The following is a 15,343-nucleotide window of genomic DNA, read 5'->3' as shown; positions in this document are numbered from 1 at the left end:
TCTGTTGAGGCGGAATTTTGGCGAAGTCTGCCACTAAGGGCATATATCGGAAGCCTTTGTCTGGAAGTGTATGGGAGTTACAAAGGAGGGTGACATAAAAACAATATGTGCGACGAGCCTGTGCCTGGACGGGATGATCCAGGCACCACCCGTTTCTGGTACACATTCTATGCATCGGACTGTAGTACCAGACAGGTTAGCTCCTGTTTTCCCGAGGTGTGTCGCTGTGACAAGTGAAATGAGGCGCGGAGCATCCTGGCCCATTACGTATCCGTGATTTTTAGCTTTGCATCGTCTTCTCTCCCAGTGGCCGACGATTGTGGTGATCATAGGCTTCGTAAGATAGATAGACAACTGCTAGAGCTCTACCGATTGTACACGCTGAAGGGCTCGAATTCATTTGCAAAGGGTTTGTGGAAGCCAAGGAGAAGAGTTCTAGTCCGTGACCGTAACTAATACATGTTACCACCTCGTTTGCGATACTTGCGGTTGATCTCTGCCAAAGGTACCCTGGCCGCCTCCGTGTTGCGCCACTGTTGAACCGTCACTCTTGGCTGGCAAGGGATTTCTGCGGCCTTCTATCAAGACATCCGCCTGCTACTTGTCCTCGACTGTTCGCTAAAGACATGCAGTTCATCTTGGGTAAACTGGGGTTGCATTCTATCGGTTAGGTTCGTTCAAAGTCCCCGCCGTATCCGTCGCCTCTTGAGGTCCGTCTGTCGTCTGTGCACAATAGCACATCGGGGTCATTCTGCCCTGCGGCCCGTGGCGTGATCCCTTTGTGAGGGGGATATGGGACGTCCCGTTCTGGTTGCTGCTCCCGGCCAACGCGTCTTAGTGGAGTGATATGTGCGGGCTGCTCCAGGCATGGGTGGAACTTGGCATTATCCAAGTTCTCCAGTCTGGAGGCTTTTTCGATGGCGCTCCCAGGGCGCTGCATCTGGCCTTCCTAATGTGACTATGTCTTCTATGGCCATGTATGTTCTCACATTTTCGTTCTCCAACATATTGGCGGGGGTGGCTGGCCGCCCTGGTCACGAACCCTGGTATGCCCCAGAGAGCGCACTATCGGCCGGACACACAACCTTCTGAGGTATTTTCCCCCGCCATCTTGCGTTGGGGAACAACAATAGCCTGCCACGGGTGCACGGGACGGTGCGCCAAGCTGCTGGGATCCTTGCCGTTAACTACGGCTGTAAATGAGCTTACAAGGGCGGCAACATGAACAAGGAGACTGTACAATGATATGCTACGGAGCTAATGATTATTTCTCAATTGTACAAGCGAAGGTTTCGGCGAGTGCTAAAAAACCCTCGATACAATTGACAGTCAACTGATGGATTAAGGTTACTCAGATATTGGCTATATTGTGTCGTGTGATAGCTGGGATGAAGGACTAGACGGACAGCACTTCTCTAGTTCGCCGCAGGGCCACGAAGAGCGCCGTGGATGGAGATTTGAGACCTTGTGCGACATCCTCTCGAGCATTCGGCTGTCTCGACTGTTAACGCATGTCGACAAGAGGGTACATGTAAACTCGCACTCTCTTCAGAATTATCAAACAGGTTCTCGTCAAGGATATGGATCATCAACAACCTGCCCTTCTGCAAGGTGCTCGCTGGGGTATGCTCTCCGTTCTCGTTATTCCCGGCTGCAGCAATCTGTTGGTGCTCCCCAGTCAATGATCCCAGTGTGCGTCCACATACCAAGGCTTCACCAGGGTTTTTGGAACATCAGCTCCACCTTGAACCAACAGAACAATAAGCAATGCTACCTCGTTCCGTCTTCACCCTTGGTCGTGGACAGCCAGTCGCCAACTTTGCTTTCACCGATATTCCGATATAGGTACAGGAAGATTGAATAATAGAGGCAGCGAAACCCTCTCGGGTCCTTTTCACATGAGGACAGCGCTCATAAGAAACCCGCGCGAACACGCCCGCGTATGCTCAGCATCTCGACTTCGACGGCGTAGCATTCAACATGAACATGGATGAGGAATACCACCAGCCCACTATCCGGGGCACCTTCGCCAGCGCAACTGAAGACCTTTCAGACCCACCGGAGCGGAAATGAGGTCGATGCTCTGGCGAAGCATTTGAGTATGGATCTTTCGCCTTGCAGCGGCCAGAACCAGGCACGGCTCCATGATCTGCTTCCGTCTTGCTCCCTTGTCTCCCTTCAAGGAACATTGCTTCTCCTCCATTTCTCGTGCAGCTTTGCCATGCATACCCGATGCGTGTTACGAAATACACACTTTTTGGAATCAGCAGCATGTGATTTCAGTGCTGTAACATAAACAAGAGGCGCCCATTCTAGATCGAGGTCTGGTAGATGGTCTTCCCTCGCACGCACACATCTAGTCGCCTCTTTGCTCATGTAGACGGGGTTGTTTCCCAGGTCTAATCTAGGTCGTGTTGTCAACCAAGTAAGCAAGCTTTCGATCATCTCAACCTTCCTTCTTCTGTGGCTATTGGAGAGCGCTGCATCGGCACGGGGGCTTGTATCTCATTCCGGGTCCATCAGGAGTTGCCCAGCATTTTGCAACTGGTCTCGAATTCATTACACCTTGTTCCACGAATTGCGCACTTCTCCATGCCTCGCTTCATGTCTCGCACACATGGCTAACGCCGCATTGCCAGGAACCACCACAATGAAGGTTTTCTCCCTCCTTGCCACCGTCGCTGCGGCGGGCGTCGCGCTCGTGTCCGCCCAGGGCATCATCGATGACAAATCCGAATCTTTCCCCGAAGACCTCAACGGCTCCAACTTCACCTACCCCTGGCCCGTGAAGCTATACAAGTTCACCTCCCAGCTGCAGGAGCTCGAGATGGCCTTCATGGATGTTGAGCCCAAGTGCAATCCCAACGGCAAGACGGCTGTCCTCTTCCACGGCAAGAACTTCTGCGGCCCGACCTGGGAGACCACCATCCGCATTCTCGCCCAGTCCGGCTACCGCGTCATCGCGCCTGACCAAGTCGGCTTCTGCAAGTCCTCCAAGCCCGAGCGATACCAGTTCTCCCTGCAGCAGTTCGCCACCAACACCAACGGCCTGCTCAAGACACTGGGCATCGAGCGCGTCACCGTCATGGGCCACTCGCTCGGCGGCATGCTCACCACCCGCTACGGTCTCATGTTCCCCGATGAGGTCAACGAGATGGTCCTCGTCAACCCCGTCGGCCTAGAGGACTACAAGGCGCTCGGCGTCCCGTACCTCCCCATCGACGACAACTACAAGACAGAGCTGGCCAGCTCCTACGCCTCCATCAAAGGCTATGAGCAGGCCACCTACTACGTCGGCGAGTGGAAGGCCGAGTACGACATCTGGGTCAACATGCTCGTCAACATCTACCAGGGCTCCAAGGCCGAGACGTATGCGCTCAACCAGGCCCAGATCGTCGACCTCGTCCTCACCCAGCCTGTCAGCTGGGAGTTCCCCTTGGTCAAGCCACGCACCCTGCTCATGATTGGTGAGAAGGATAACACCGCCATCGGCAAGCAGTGGTCGCCCCCCGACGTCGCTGCCACGCTGGGCAACTTTACCGCTCTTGGTTCTGCTGTTGCTGCTCAGATCCCGAACGCGACGCTGCACACTTTCCCCGCGCTTGGCCACGCGCCCCAGATCTCTCAACCGGAGGAGTTCCACGAAGCTCTCGTCGCTTGGTTGTCCAAATAAGGGCCCAAAGAGGCAATGTTATAGTGCTCTGCAATGAAGGGCACCGTTCGGGCACATGATATGACCTTGTAATGGCTGTACATAGTCAATGACTTCTTCCAGATCTTAGACACTAGACACTAGAACCAAGTACATATGTTTATTGTTCGGAGACTCGCCCAGCCTTAGCTTACTGATAAGGTCATCAATCGGCCATGCCTTCCCGCGAGAATTCAATGAAGCCCAACTAAACGAACTATGTGCATGATTGGGCTCCAGGAGTCCAGCCACCAAGGCGAACCAGTCAACTAATTGGAGCGAGTCCTGACCGTTCAGCCAGCATGATAGGCGTCGGTAAGTAAGCATTAACCTGCAGTTCCGCTTCGCAATTCGCTGACCCCGCCTCGCTGTGAACGCTGCAGAGGCTCTCCAGATTACGGCAATAGCCAATGGCAAGGCATTCACCATCACTATCCTTGAATGGACAAGTCACTCAGGTCTACGAACAACAGACACCATAAGATTCTGTCATCAGCCAATCAAATTTGATAACCAGAGCCTCTTTCGACAAGCTACAAATACCGTCTTGCGCTCACCAACACAGCCTTATGCAAACATCTCATCATTCACACCAGCTCTTCGTGTGATCTCATGAGGACATAATTCCAGAAATATCTGTGGGACTTGCCTGAAGTCCTTGAACAATACTCTTCAAGTCGCCCTTCAAAGGCATCCGGACAAGCGGCTATCAGCATGCCTCCTCGGACCAAAAACGCCATCATCAAGGACGAGGAGTGGATGAGGGTCCAACCGATCATCCGCAGACTTTACCTCCTGGAGGACAAGAGTTTGAAGGATGTCATTTCAACACTCAGCATGTTTCATGATTTCCGTCCAAGGTTAGTTAATTTGTGTGCGGTATCTCATTTTTCATTCGGATATCCTCGACCCTCTCCATGGTGTATAATACAACAGCCAGTCTGACAGGGCGGTTACAGCAAGGCCCAGCTGGAATCAAAACTCAAGCAATGGCACATGACGAAAAACATGACGAGCCTGGAGTGGAAGCATGTCGACGCAAGAATACGCCGGCGCCGTCTCCAGGGCAAAGAAAGCAAGGTCTATCTGTCCGGTATCCCACTACGGCCCGCGACTGTCGAGAAGGCGAGAAGCCGCCACTCCTTTGAGTCTACCTTGGACAGACTTGCTGGAAGTAAGTCACCTCAGAGGCTTTACTCAATAACAAACGAAATGCTGACCATACCACTTTCAACAGAGGCACCCCCCTCACCAAAAGACCTTTCCTTGATCATTCGCACGCCATCACCACCGGCTGAGGTACGAGTTTGTAGTGCGCATAGCATCCCATGGCTACTTGCGAAAGACTTCCTCGGAGGTATGGATTGCAGCCGCGGTTCTGCGTTCCAGAATGTCGAACGTGCCTGTTGCTGACTCCAATCTCACGCAGGGGTCAACTTGGGTGCGATCTTCCAGTCCCAGCGCAGCAGTGGCTCACTGAGGCTGCCCGTCAACGAGCTGCTTTCCCTCACTCTACGCACCCGTCCTAAGCTTTCCAGCCACACAAGCAAACTTCAATACACAGTTCGAGCTCTTACGTTAATCATGCCTGAAATGGTCCTGGAAAGCCATGTCTTCCTCGCCGAAAGCCATATTCTATCGCCATTTGGCTTCAACGGTTTAAAGTCGCTCGAAATGCTACTGTTTCTATTTTCCAACAATTTTCTTGCGGACGCATTCAGTCTCGAAGAGATAACAGATGAAAATGCTGTCATTGAACGCTTGCTAGACATGGTCAAAACATCTCGAGTACTAGATTCCCTAGCGACGCAACAGCTTGCAGAGCTTCCATTGAGCTTGCAATCAGCTTTGAACCGGCTTTTCAAGGAAGCTGTCCAGAGATTAGAGCTTGGCCTTGTACGATCGTTGCTTCAGATAGGCATTGATGTGAATCAACACATGTCCCGCACGTTTCACAGGTCTCAATTCTTGGGAACATTGACGCCATTCGAGTACGCGGCAGTGGTATACGATCAAAATCTCATGCGAATTCTTATTGACTTCGGAGTCGACACGCGTACTAAGAGTCTATTTTTGGTTCGCCTAATCTACCTTTTGCGCGAAACTCTCTCACCCATGTGGGAAAGCTCCGCCTCACTTCTACTCTCGAACTATCACTTCGACCCGCATGATGAGGGCATTATAATGCTGCTTTTTCATGACATTGGACATCGCCTGGCTTGCCCTATTTCCGAACAAATCATTGGGTCTTTCCGAGCCAAGATTCGTCGTCCAAAATCAATATCAGCGTTACTCGTTGCAGCGGTTAGGTCACAGAGCCGGTTCGCCTTTGACTTGCTATCAAAAAAGCGGCAATTCATCAATATCTCGAACGCTCAAGGAGAAACTCCGTTGGCTGCGGCTATAACAATCGGTTCCAGTCACTACGTCAAGTATTTGTTACAGTTGGGGGCCGACCATTCTCAACCTGCACAAACTGATGGACCCTGGTCCCTCGCTTCCCCCCTTCAATATGCTGCTTTCTATGCTGACGTCAATATGGTTCGTCATCTATTACGTGAAGGTGCTGATATCAACTTTTGTCACTTTTCCGATGCATGCAACCTGAACGTGCCCGCAAGTAGATGCAAGAACTTGGGGGAAACTGCATTGCAAGCGGCCATACTTGGGACCAACACCAAAGTGGTGCTTTTCCTGCTGGCCGCAGGCGCAAGACGGCTGGGCGGTGAATTGGCTCTCGCTATCCGGTCTCGTCAGCAGATAATTACTGAAGCGCTTTTGGCAGAAGGAGCTTCGCTTGGGGACAATTCAGCTGCCTACGAATGCGGATCAGTCCTTGAGGCAGCCGTCATGGCGCAAGATGTGGACTTGATTTCGCTAATCATCCAAACCGATGCAAAAGCTGTCGACGAATGTGCTTTGTGGGCTGCCATGTTCGTCGCAAAGTATTCATCAGATTCACCCATCATCCACATTATCACCGCACAATATACGAGACTAAGAGTAGTCAACGGCCTTTGGCTAGGAACAGCCATACACCTGGCAGCACAACTAGACCTCCGCGAGATTTCGGAGGCTTTGTTGGCTACGGGCATGCATCCAACAATTTGTACGCATGATGACATTGCCAAACCTGTGGATGAACATGATGCTCAAACACCGATGCTCCAGCCTTACTTTGAATGGCGTCGGCGGATTCTGCGCAGCCCACCACAGAGGCCTCTGGTACATGGCGCCATACAGCTCGGACAGCCGGAATATCTCAGATTATTGCTGCGTTTTGGGTATCAGTCGCCCCCTTTTTGCCCTATCTTCGGAATGAAAAACACAAGCCTTGAGCTTCTCCAGATACTACACAAACACGGAACGATCATGACGCCACGGATTCTTGGGAAATCGATAAAATCTGGTCTGCAACCAATTACCCAGTGGCTTTTGTCTTGGAACATAGATCTCCACGAAACTGTGCTTGATGAAGAACAATGGAACGTCGAACCATGGGAGAGGTCACCCATACAAGTCGCTGCTGAGCAGGGAGATATCGCCTTATTTGAGATGCTTCTAAGACTTGGAGCCGACATCAACGAGCCACCAATCACTAACCATGGAGGTCTTACGGCACTTCAAGCTGCTTCTATCAAGGGATACTTTGGTCTCGTTAGCAAAATACTAGACTTGCATGCTGATCCAAACGCACCCGGAGCTGAGATTGAGGGACGAACAGCATTGGAAGGAGCAGCCGAGCACGGTAGATTGGACGTCGTGCAACTACTACTCAACTCGGGGGTTCAAACGTGCGGCGATGGTCGACGTCGGTATGTCCGCGCCATTGAGTTTGCTCGTCGGGAAGGTCACCACGCTGTTGTGACGCTTCTCAAATCCCATCGGCCTTGGACCGAAGCTGACCAGGAGGTCCTTGAGGACAAGACCCTGTTGTACTACAACCAGAGTCCTGAAGGCATTGCAAAGCTCCTTGAATCACTCGATAGAAGCTCTTCAAAAGACGAAGATGAAGATTATCAAGACGGGGACATAGTGTCGGAGGCGTCAGAAGAATCAAGAGGTCTCGATCTGATCGAAGCGGGTTCTAGGATCCACGAGGATGATCCAGAAGAGACATACACCCTTTCCCTTCCTTCTTCGACCCTCGAAGAAATCAGAGAGACTCTGAGAGACAACAGCGAGGCACCGGGTCTACCCGGCGACGCCATCTGGGCAGAGGCTTGTGAGAACTTCTCCTTGGAGTACCCCTGGCTGTTGGAATGAAGCTGGTGTATTAATGTTGGGATTTTTTTCTCAATGTTTTTCAGTAGGCTCTTCCTAAATTTTAATCCGGTTCGCCACTGTATCTATCCGATTGTGTTGGGGTATGATTGTGTACCTGTGCGATCTCAAGAGGGGTCACCTTGAGCCCGTACTTCAGTCTGGTTCCTTACACCCCCAGCTCAGTCCTTGGGCCCGACACCAAACTCCCCCGTCCGGTAGAGGCTACCAACCGTGACCCCCCGCATCTCGGCGACCATGCCCATCAGCTGTTGCCCGACGTCCTTGATCTCGTTGTACTCTCGCAGCAGCTTGACGTGCCGCGCCACCACCGCTGAGGCTTCCTCGAACTCTCTGTAAGTGGATGAAGGTCAATAAAAGTACATGGGTGATGATTAGATGCATCCAAGGTCTCAATTTCTTATAATTGAGAGGTCGGTGTGGTATTGTCGACTTACTTATCATTTTTCTCCTTCATTTTTGCGCTGTTTTCATTTTGACATTCGTCTTGGGTGACGTTGCGAGCAGACTCATTGCCCGTGTCGCAGCTGGTGTCAGTGAGACTCCCATCAGGTTTTGATGACCCCATACTCTCGGCTTTAGGAAGCTTCTGTACCGTTAGCCTTGTTGTGAGTGAAGATACGTTTCCTGTCGTTTCCGGAGCCGGGTCTCGTGATGGCGATGTGAGGTCAAAGCACAGACCACGTCCGGGCAGTGAGCAACATGGAGAAAACCAGGCTAACAAGGAAGACATACCGAGCAGTTTATGTCATGCTACGTACTTAGGTAGTAAGAGTAGAACGCATAAGAAAAGTGAAAGATACTTAGAAAATGTCATAATACAACCAATAACTTCATACCCCGTCAATAATGTCGACAAAAGGATGTATCAACAGCAAAGGCAAAAAGTGGACGATCAGGGAATCGAACCCTGGACCTACCGCATGCTAAGCGGTCATTATACCACTAAACCAATCGCCCATTGAATGTTGACTGATTCTTACGGAGGGACGCTTCTATACTGCGACACGCTAGCACACAAACGGCGATGTCTAGGACCCAGCGGGGTCCTCTCCGCCTACGTGACGAGTCGGACGGTGACATGCTCGTGCCGGAGAGCATGGTAGAGCAGGGCAGGCGGGTGGGCGGGTCACCCGGGACAGGGCACACATCAAACGCGTCGGACCGCGAACTCGTCACGTCGGATGGCTGAATCACGAACGCTCATTACACCTGATGCACCTCATATTCTCACACTCACTGATGCGCACAATGTCCGAATGCAATGCAATTACTTCTTTTAAGCACAAGCCGCCTCGCCAAGGTTCCCTCCTAAAATGCCGTGGCACACTCTGCTTTTTAACGTCTCATCTTCATTCTTTTCGCATGCTCCTTTTCTACTTCCGCAAGTCGCCTCGTCTGGTGAGGATGGTTGGTTCGTCTAGGGAAGACCTTTTCGACGGGGAAAGGGGGAAAAAAAAAAAAACACAAGACGAGACTTTCTGCAAGGGAAGCGGGGGACTGGTTTGTGTCGTTTAAGTGATATCAATTCCCATAATAATCAGAAGCCAGAAAACCCCCGTTTTGTTTGTTTTTGCAGTATAAACCACCATCATTACACAGGCAAGCCCATTGGACATGAATCATCTTGGATTGTGTGTTGTTCGTTGGTGACTTATTGCGAGTGGAAAAGGGGGGAAGTGGCTGAACCGGACCGAAACACCGTGAACGGCGGCGCGGGGGGGGTGATGTGGGTAGTGAACAGGAAGAAGGCTTTCGTTGTAGAATAGGTCTCTCGACTCACTCCGGAGTAAACAAAGCCAACATGAGTCTCTCCGCTCCGGGAACACCACCCTCCCAAGAAATATCATCTTTTTTCCCCCCCTTCCAATGACCAGCCCATTGTGTGCCAGCAGCAAATGAAGAATTTCCCTTATGAACCGCCCACGCCAATCTAATGAGGAAACGCGAGGATGAGGACAGAAATGCGCAAGAAATCACCCTCCGGGTCTTTTGTAAACGTCAGACTACCACGGGGGATGATGGTGGTGGTGGTGGCGGCGGCGTGGCGGCCATCGGGGAATCAAGCCCTCCTCGCATCCCCTCCTCCTCCTCCTCCGCCATACCCCTGCAGCAACCAGAGCAACAATCGAAGGGGACTTGTCGACCACGTTTAGTAGCCGAAGGCCTCGAGGGCCTGCGCCGTCTTCTCGTCGACCTTGGCGTTCTTCTTCGCGTCGGAGAGCTGGCGCTGAGCGACCTTCTTGCGCTCGTAGTAGGCAGCACCCTTCGCCTTGCGGCGCTCCTCGAGTCTATGTGCATGTCAGTACATCGATAGGAGGGAGGAAAGCGGGACCGTAAAGCAGGTCCACCGGGGAAAAACCCACCTGGCAACGACGTCCTGGTACTTCCAGCCGACCTCGTGGGACAGACGGCCGACGGTGCAGTACTTGCGGCCGGGCTGCAATCTGAGGACACGGAGGGCCTGGGGAACGACCATCTTCTTCTGGGTGTCGTAGGGAGGGGGACACCCTCGAAGACCTTGAGGCGCTCAAGGGCGGCGGCACCGCGAGCGGTCTTGTGGGGGATCATGCCACGGACGGTCTTGTAGAAGATTCTCGACGGGGCGCGGAAGTGGAAGGGACCTATTTCGTCAGGTCAGACATTTGAATGTCCTCGAGTTGATATCTCATCTAGGAGACAGAGCAGAGCCCGGATATATATGTGTATGTGTTGGCTTACCACCGCGAGTCGGGTTGTAACGGGTCATCTTGCGCAGGTAGGCGTGGTACTTGACTATAGCCATTGATCAGTATTGGTTCGTCCGGTTCAGGTATATCATTTCCCAGTCTCTCTCCCTATAATGCGTTGCCGGGGCGTGTTCCTCCTCTTGAAGGACGGGGAGCGGCGATGGTGGGACGGGTTGGGGGGGGTTTCGACATACGCTTGGCACGGAAGAACTCGCCAGAGATGTTGAGGGCCTCGGTGCGGACAACGACGATCTTCTGGCCGTTGAGAAGCTGCTTGGCCACGATGGAGGCGAGACGACCAAGGAGATGGCCCTTGCCGTCGATGACGACCTGTGAACAGAGTTGGAGTCAGCTATCTGCAACTTCCTTTGCAGTCTCCACGGTCGGCGATGGGGATCCGATTCGAATGTTGCGGCAGGACGGTCGAAGAGAGGACCAGCGAAGACGAGGAATGAAGAACAGCCGTGACCGAGTCGCCGTGGTCCATCGCGCCCGTTGCACGTCTCCTGCTCGCCGCCGCGTCCGGCCGCCCGCCCACAAACACCGATATCGAAATCCATTCATGGTCGAAATAACGTCCCGCGATCCCTGGGACCGAAGATGGGTGCAAAACTCACCACCGGCTCGAAAGACGACATCGTTCCTGTTCCTTGGGGGATATCTGAAAAGAAGGAAAAGGGTGAGGAGGATTCAAATCTCTGGGCGAAGGTCGGGTGCCTCTGTAGAGATCTGTTGTGCTGCCGTTGGGGTTAGTATTGTCGGAGGGTGAGTTTTGCAAAGAGGCCGTCGCGACAATCTTCAAATTCGGGGGAGGCACACTGGACTGGGTTTCCGGGGCGGAAGAGAAATTTACACCGCGCACACACAAAACCCCCCAATGGCACGGCAGGAACAATGAGTGCGCTAGCTGCTTTCGGTAAGGCGTCCTGCGCCGCAAGCGAGGGTTCCATGTGGGGCCTCAGGCAGCTTAGGGCTGGAAAGACCTACCAGAAGGCAGAGCGCTTCCTTTCCTTTTTGCTGCAGCACCCTTCACCTTGCTGACTCATCCGTGTTTGTCTTTCGGTCTGCGCTGACAGCTGGCCGGCGGGGCTCCGTGGCGTCGGTACGGTGGCCGGCCAGACCCTCCTTCCGATCAACGGGTCCTCACCGGGTATTATTCACCGAGTGTTTCCACCCAAGCGACCACAAAAAAGGAAATAACAATAGGAACATGGTGTCTTGATGACTAAGCAGACGACGTCAACATCGCTCATACCAAACCGGGATTATCCCTAGCGAACGAACGACCCGGACAATTGTCGACCAACGTCACGCTGCAGCCCTGCTTCCAATGTCGACGGTCGACGAGGCGATTCCAAGACACCATGGGTGCATCATGTGAACAATGCCTAGAGCGAAGATCCCAGAAACTTGGGTTGTTGTTTGCCATTTCTGTCTACGACGTCTCATCATCGCCACACACCCTATCTCCTCTCTCTCACCCTCTGCTCGGCGGCTCTTTACAGTACTGCCTACGACCCTCCCGGTCCTATCGTAGCAAAAGCACAGTATCCTACCCTGTACTCCATACTCAAAGCATCCGCTCGCTGCGGGCACGCCTCTAGATGCGAATCTCGCTTTGATTAAACATGCATTCCGGCTTACAAGTAAAAAAAAGAACCGCGCACATGCTCATCTAGAAAAGAAGAAGTCGGCCGTTTCCTAGTAAACAAACGTATCGCAGGAACCTAGGGCACTCTGGGTGCCGGACGGTTTTCCTTTAAAACTTGGTCGTGAACTCGTGCATCAAGACGCTTCGGCACGTGCATCAAGACGTCTCAGTACGTCCTGCACGTCCTGGACGAGAGCCTTCCTCATGGCTCTGGCATCCGGGTCGCCTGCCGTCTCGACCTCGTCGAGCTTCAGGAGCACGTGCTGCATCGTCGTCTCGGACAGCTTGCGGTGCTCTTCGACCCGCTTCTTGGCGTCCGTCGGCGGCGCGGCGATGAAGTCCTCGCAGGGCTGGCGAAGGTCCGCGTTGAACTTGGCAGCAATGGCCTCGAGCTTGGCGTGAGGGCCAGTGGCAGCCTGGCTGTTGGGGGAGGATGGTCGGTGGCTCTCCTGGCCGGTCGGCACGCCAAGATTTGAGGCGCTGTCCCGCGGGCTCGTGTTGCTGCTGCGCTTTTTGGACTTCCGTCCCTTCTTCTTGCCGCGGCGCTTCTTTCCGTCGTCGGTGCCGCCGGTGCTGCCAACGGCACTGGCGCCGTCGCTGGCAACGACGACCATCTCCTCGTCCGAGCCATCGCTGCTCTCGGCATCGACGTCGCCGTCCGGCAGCACCACCAGTACCTCGCTGTTGTTCTTGACCCCGTAATCCCGGACGGGCGCGGCCGGCTCCTTCAGCTGGCGGCCCTTGTAGAGGAGCTTGGTGCGGCGTATGCGGCGGTCCGACAGCTCCAGCATGACGCCGACGCGGTCCCGGACGTCGCGAACGCGTAGCTTGCCGTCGCCAATGGCATAGGCGGGGAAGTGGGCGGGATAGGTGACACCGTTGTTCTTGATGAGGAGCACGTCGTCTTCGGGGACGGCGCTGCCGCGGGGTCGAGGTGAGTGGGCGTAGGTTCTCGTGGGGACGGAGGATCCTAGCGAGGTGGATTGGAGGTCTTCGGTGGTGATGTAGCTAAAGTCTTCGTCCGTGACGTGGGGCACGCCGCTCAGAGTGGATGAATAGGGGGATATCTGGTCCCGATTCGTGGACCAGCCGTACCGAGACGACATGGTTAGGGGCACGGCGAGGAGGATGCAGGCGATGGTGGTGTAAAGGATGAGGTTCGGATCGATGCCGGTGGTGTCGGAGACGTATCGGGAGGAGTCGACGATGACCTTGGTGAGGCTGGCAATGGACTTGTCGAAATAAACCTGAAGGGTGGTGGGCAACAGAGCGGTGATGTTGGAAAGGGCAGCACCGGAAGATGCCAGAAGCGGCTGCTGACTGGAAGCCACCTTGGCGGAAGTAGGCGGTCCTTAAAGCTAAGGACGCTGCACCGGGGAAAGGGGAAAAAAAAGTGGAATGGGAAAGAAAAGGGTGGTGGAGGAGAAGGAGGAGGAGGGAAAAGTGAGGCAAAGGTCGACGGCGATGCTCGCGGGGAGGCGGTGGTCTGGCGGGATAGGGAATGATCGTGGGGATGCCCTCGTCTGGAGGGGGTTTCTTCCCCTTGCCGACTCGAACGAGGGGTTCGAAGACCAGGCCGTTCCGCAGTAACGCAAGTAGGCAAGGCGCAGGCTCTCTGCTGTAGGTCCTTGGAAGGCAGGGCTCTCGAGTTGATTGATGCAGGAAAGCGGGTTTTTGGGTCTGGCGCCGGACGAGACAAGCCTCGACGATCACCGGCCTGGGTCAAGGATCCAGGTGGTGGTTCGGGTGAGGCTTTCGAAGCAAGACGCTGTCAGCTTTCGGGGCGCGATGGAGGGGGTGGTGAAGGGCGTGAGCAGGCGGCGGGCAGGCAGGACAGGGGTGCGGTCGGAGCTGGAGCTGCGGCAAAACGAGAGGTGGCCCCTCTGGCTCGGGACTCGGGAGTATGACGGCAGAAAGTCGGGGACGAGGGCGTGTCGTGAGTGGTCACTGGCGGTGGCAGTGATATGGTGGTGAGCAGAGAAAACGAGCGGATGTGGATGTGGGATGTGGAGGGGAGGTTCTAGAAAACTGGGAAAGGTAGTCAGCGAATGACCGGGGGCCGTTGCGGAAGAGCCGCGGTCATTGGCCGGGCCGATGGACGGCGCCTTTTACTCTTTTATTTATTCTTGAATCAGTGTCGACAAATGCCTTGACGCGCAATTCAGGCCGTCTGTTGTAAATAACGTGCCTCGGGGAGGATAAAGATAATGCGTTCCAAGTCGTAAGTCCAATGGATTTTCGTTCCTTGAGAGCAGGATGATATGTTTCAATTCTTTTTTCTTTTCTTTTTTCTTTTTAGTTTTTTTTTGTCGCGTACATATATCCTGTACCCACCTACCTGCTCTTAGGTAATTCCCAGCACATTTCTCCGATGGTAGTAGACCAGACGGCGTGGCAAACACAGCAACAGCAACCGTCTCCCCCCTCTCGACGTGATACTGGCGACTGCGAGGCGTTTCCCGTACGATCCATGACTAGGCGACCAACTGAGGCGCAGGGATCTGTCGCTGATTCAAACCCAACCCAGCAGTGCAGCCTGCGTACCGCATCACGAATCTCACGACGTGCGCTGTGCTGTATGGGTGCCCGAGGATCCCTGGCCGGGCGCTAAACGCGGGTACCTGTGAGTGATGCGACTCGGACAGATCGGGCACCCTTTGCCCTGTGCAGCCTTGACACTCCACCACCGAGTCCACGGGGTCATGTACACCAGCGTACCCAAGGTGAGAAGGCAAGTTGACCGATGAGATCACGAGTTTGAGGTGCGCTCCTGCATCAGGGTCCTCTTATCTTATCGGCATTTCCTGATGCTTAACTCATCTCATATAAGTAAACCCAAGTGTCTGCCTACCTATAGGTAGGTACTTAAGCACCAGCCGCTGCCCGAACACTGCAAACGTCGTCCCGCGGTGGCCACACACTCAAGTAGTAAGCATATCAAGGATACACCTCCTATGCCTCTTGCACTCATCAAACAGGGGGTTTAAA

The 15,343-nt window shown here is 53.8% G+C and overlaps 8 protein-coding genes and 1 non-coding gene across 9 annotated transcripts; 5 read left to right on the top strand and 4 right to left on the bottom strand.

The window, feature by feature from the left end:
- Positions 1 to 105: 105 nt before the first annotated feature.
- Positions 106 to 1,685, top strand: LY79DRAFT_584951 (uncharacterized protein; the record flags this gene model as incomplete). Its single annotated transcript, XM_060560449.1, has 4 exons — positions 106 to 195; positions 672 to 781; positions 1,384 to 1,525; positions 1,566 to 1,685. 4 exons carry the CDS (start codon positions 106 to 108, stop codon positions 1,683 to 1,685), a joined length of 462 nt encoding a protein of 153 aa, XP_060407407.1.
- Positions 1,686 to 2,403: 718 nt separating this feature from the next.
- Positions 2,404 to 3,909, top strand: LY79DRAFT_572559 (Alpha/Beta hydrolase protein). The gene has a single exon (XM_060559374.1). It carries the CDS (start codon positions 2,618 to 2,620, stop codon positions 3,671 to 3,673), a length of 1,056 nt encoding a protein of 351 aa, XP_060407406.1. The 5' UTR covers positions 2,404 to 2,617; the 3' UTR covers positions 3,674 to 3,909.
- Positions 3,910 to 4,405: 496 nt separating this feature from the next.
- LY79DRAFT_529241 (uncharacterized protein) lies at positions 4,406 to 5,171 on the top strand (the record flags this gene model as incomplete). Its single annotated transcript, XM_060556099.1, has 4 exons — positions 4,406 to 4,563; positions 4,651 to 4,865; positions 4,929 to 4,990; positions 5,121 to 5,171. 4 exons carry the CDS (start codon positions 4,406 to 4,408, stop codon positions 5,169 to 5,171), a joined length of 486 nt encoding a protein of 161 aa, XP_060407405.1.
- A 962-nt stretch (positions 5,172 to 6,133) lies between these two features.
- On the top strand, positions 6,134 to 7,299 carry LY79DRAFT_572556 (uncharacterized protein). The gene is made up of 2 exons (XM_060559373.1): positions 6,134 to 6,800; positions 6,863 to 7,299. The coding sequence occupies exons 1-2, from the start codon at positions 6,230 to 6,232 to the stop codon at positions 6,871 to 6,873; spliced, it is 582 nt and encodes a 193-aa protein (XP_060407404.1). The 5' UTR covers positions 6,134 to 6,229; the 3' UTR covers positions 6,874 to 7,299.
- Positions 7,139 to 7,663, top strand: LY79DRAFT_487932 (ankyrin repeat protein; the record flags this gene model as incomplete). Its single annotated transcript, XM_060553302.1, has 1 exon — positions 7,139 to 7,663. A coding segment is annotated over one exon (525 nt), but the record flags the coding sequence as incomplete, so codon positions are not given.
- A 473-nt stretch (positions 7,664 to 8,136) lies between these two features.
- On the bottom strand, positions 8,137 to 8,543 carry LY79DRAFT_529282 (Swi5-domain-containing protein; the record flags this gene model as incomplete). Its single annotated transcript, XM_060556104.1, has 2 exons — positions 8,137 to 8,308; positions 8,413 to 8,543. 2 exons carry the CDS (start codon positions 8,541 to 8,543, stop codon positions 8,137 to 8,139), a joined length of 303 nt encoding a protein of 100 aa, XP_060407402.1.
- A 320-nt stretch (positions 8,544 to 8,863) lies between these two features.
- LY79DRAFT_t282 lies at positions 8,864 to 8,935 on the bottom strand. Its single transcript has one exon. It is a non-coding gene; the product is annotated as a tRNA-Ala (tRNA).
- Positions 8,936 to 10,127: 1,192 nt separating this feature from the next.
- LY79DRAFT_595074 (ribosomal protein L13) lies at positions 10,128 to 11,342 on the bottom strand (the record flags this gene model as incomplete). The annotated part of the gene is made up of 6 exons (XM_060561746.1): positions 10,128 to 10,266; positions 10,342 to 10,460; positions 10,484 to 10,599; positions 10,697 to 10,750; positions 10,899 to 11,034; positions 11,322 to 11,342. The coding sequence occupies 6 exons, from the start codon at positions 11,340 to 11,342 to the stop codon at positions 10,128 to 10,130; spliced, it is 585 nt and encodes a 194-aa protein (XP_060407401.1).
- A 1,147-nt stretch (positions 11,343 to 12,489) lies between these two features.
- LY79DRAFT_529237 (BAG domain-containing protein) lies at positions 12,490 to 13,461 on the bottom strand (the record flags this gene model as incomplete). Its single annotated transcript, XM_060556097.1, has 1 exon — positions 12,490 to 13,461. The coding sequence occupies one exon, from the start codon at positions 13,459 to 13,461 to the stop codon at positions 12,490 to 12,492; it is 972 nt and encodes a 323-aa protein (XP_060407400.1).
- Between the last annotated feature and the right edge of the window lie 1,882 nt (positions 13,462 to 15,343).

Source organism: Colletotrichum navitas, assembly GCF_030913465.1.
Source record: "Colletotrichum navitas strain CBS 125086 chromosome Unknown LY79scaffold_154, whole genome shotgun sequence".
In the NCBI taxonomy this organism is placed as follows: Eukaryota; Fungi; Ascomycota; class Sordariomycetes; order Glomerellales; family Glomerellaceae; genus Colletotrichum; species Colletotrichum navitas.
The sequence above is the reverse complement of the archived record's forward strand: the minus strand, read 5'-3'. Positions and strand labels throughout refer to the sequence as shown.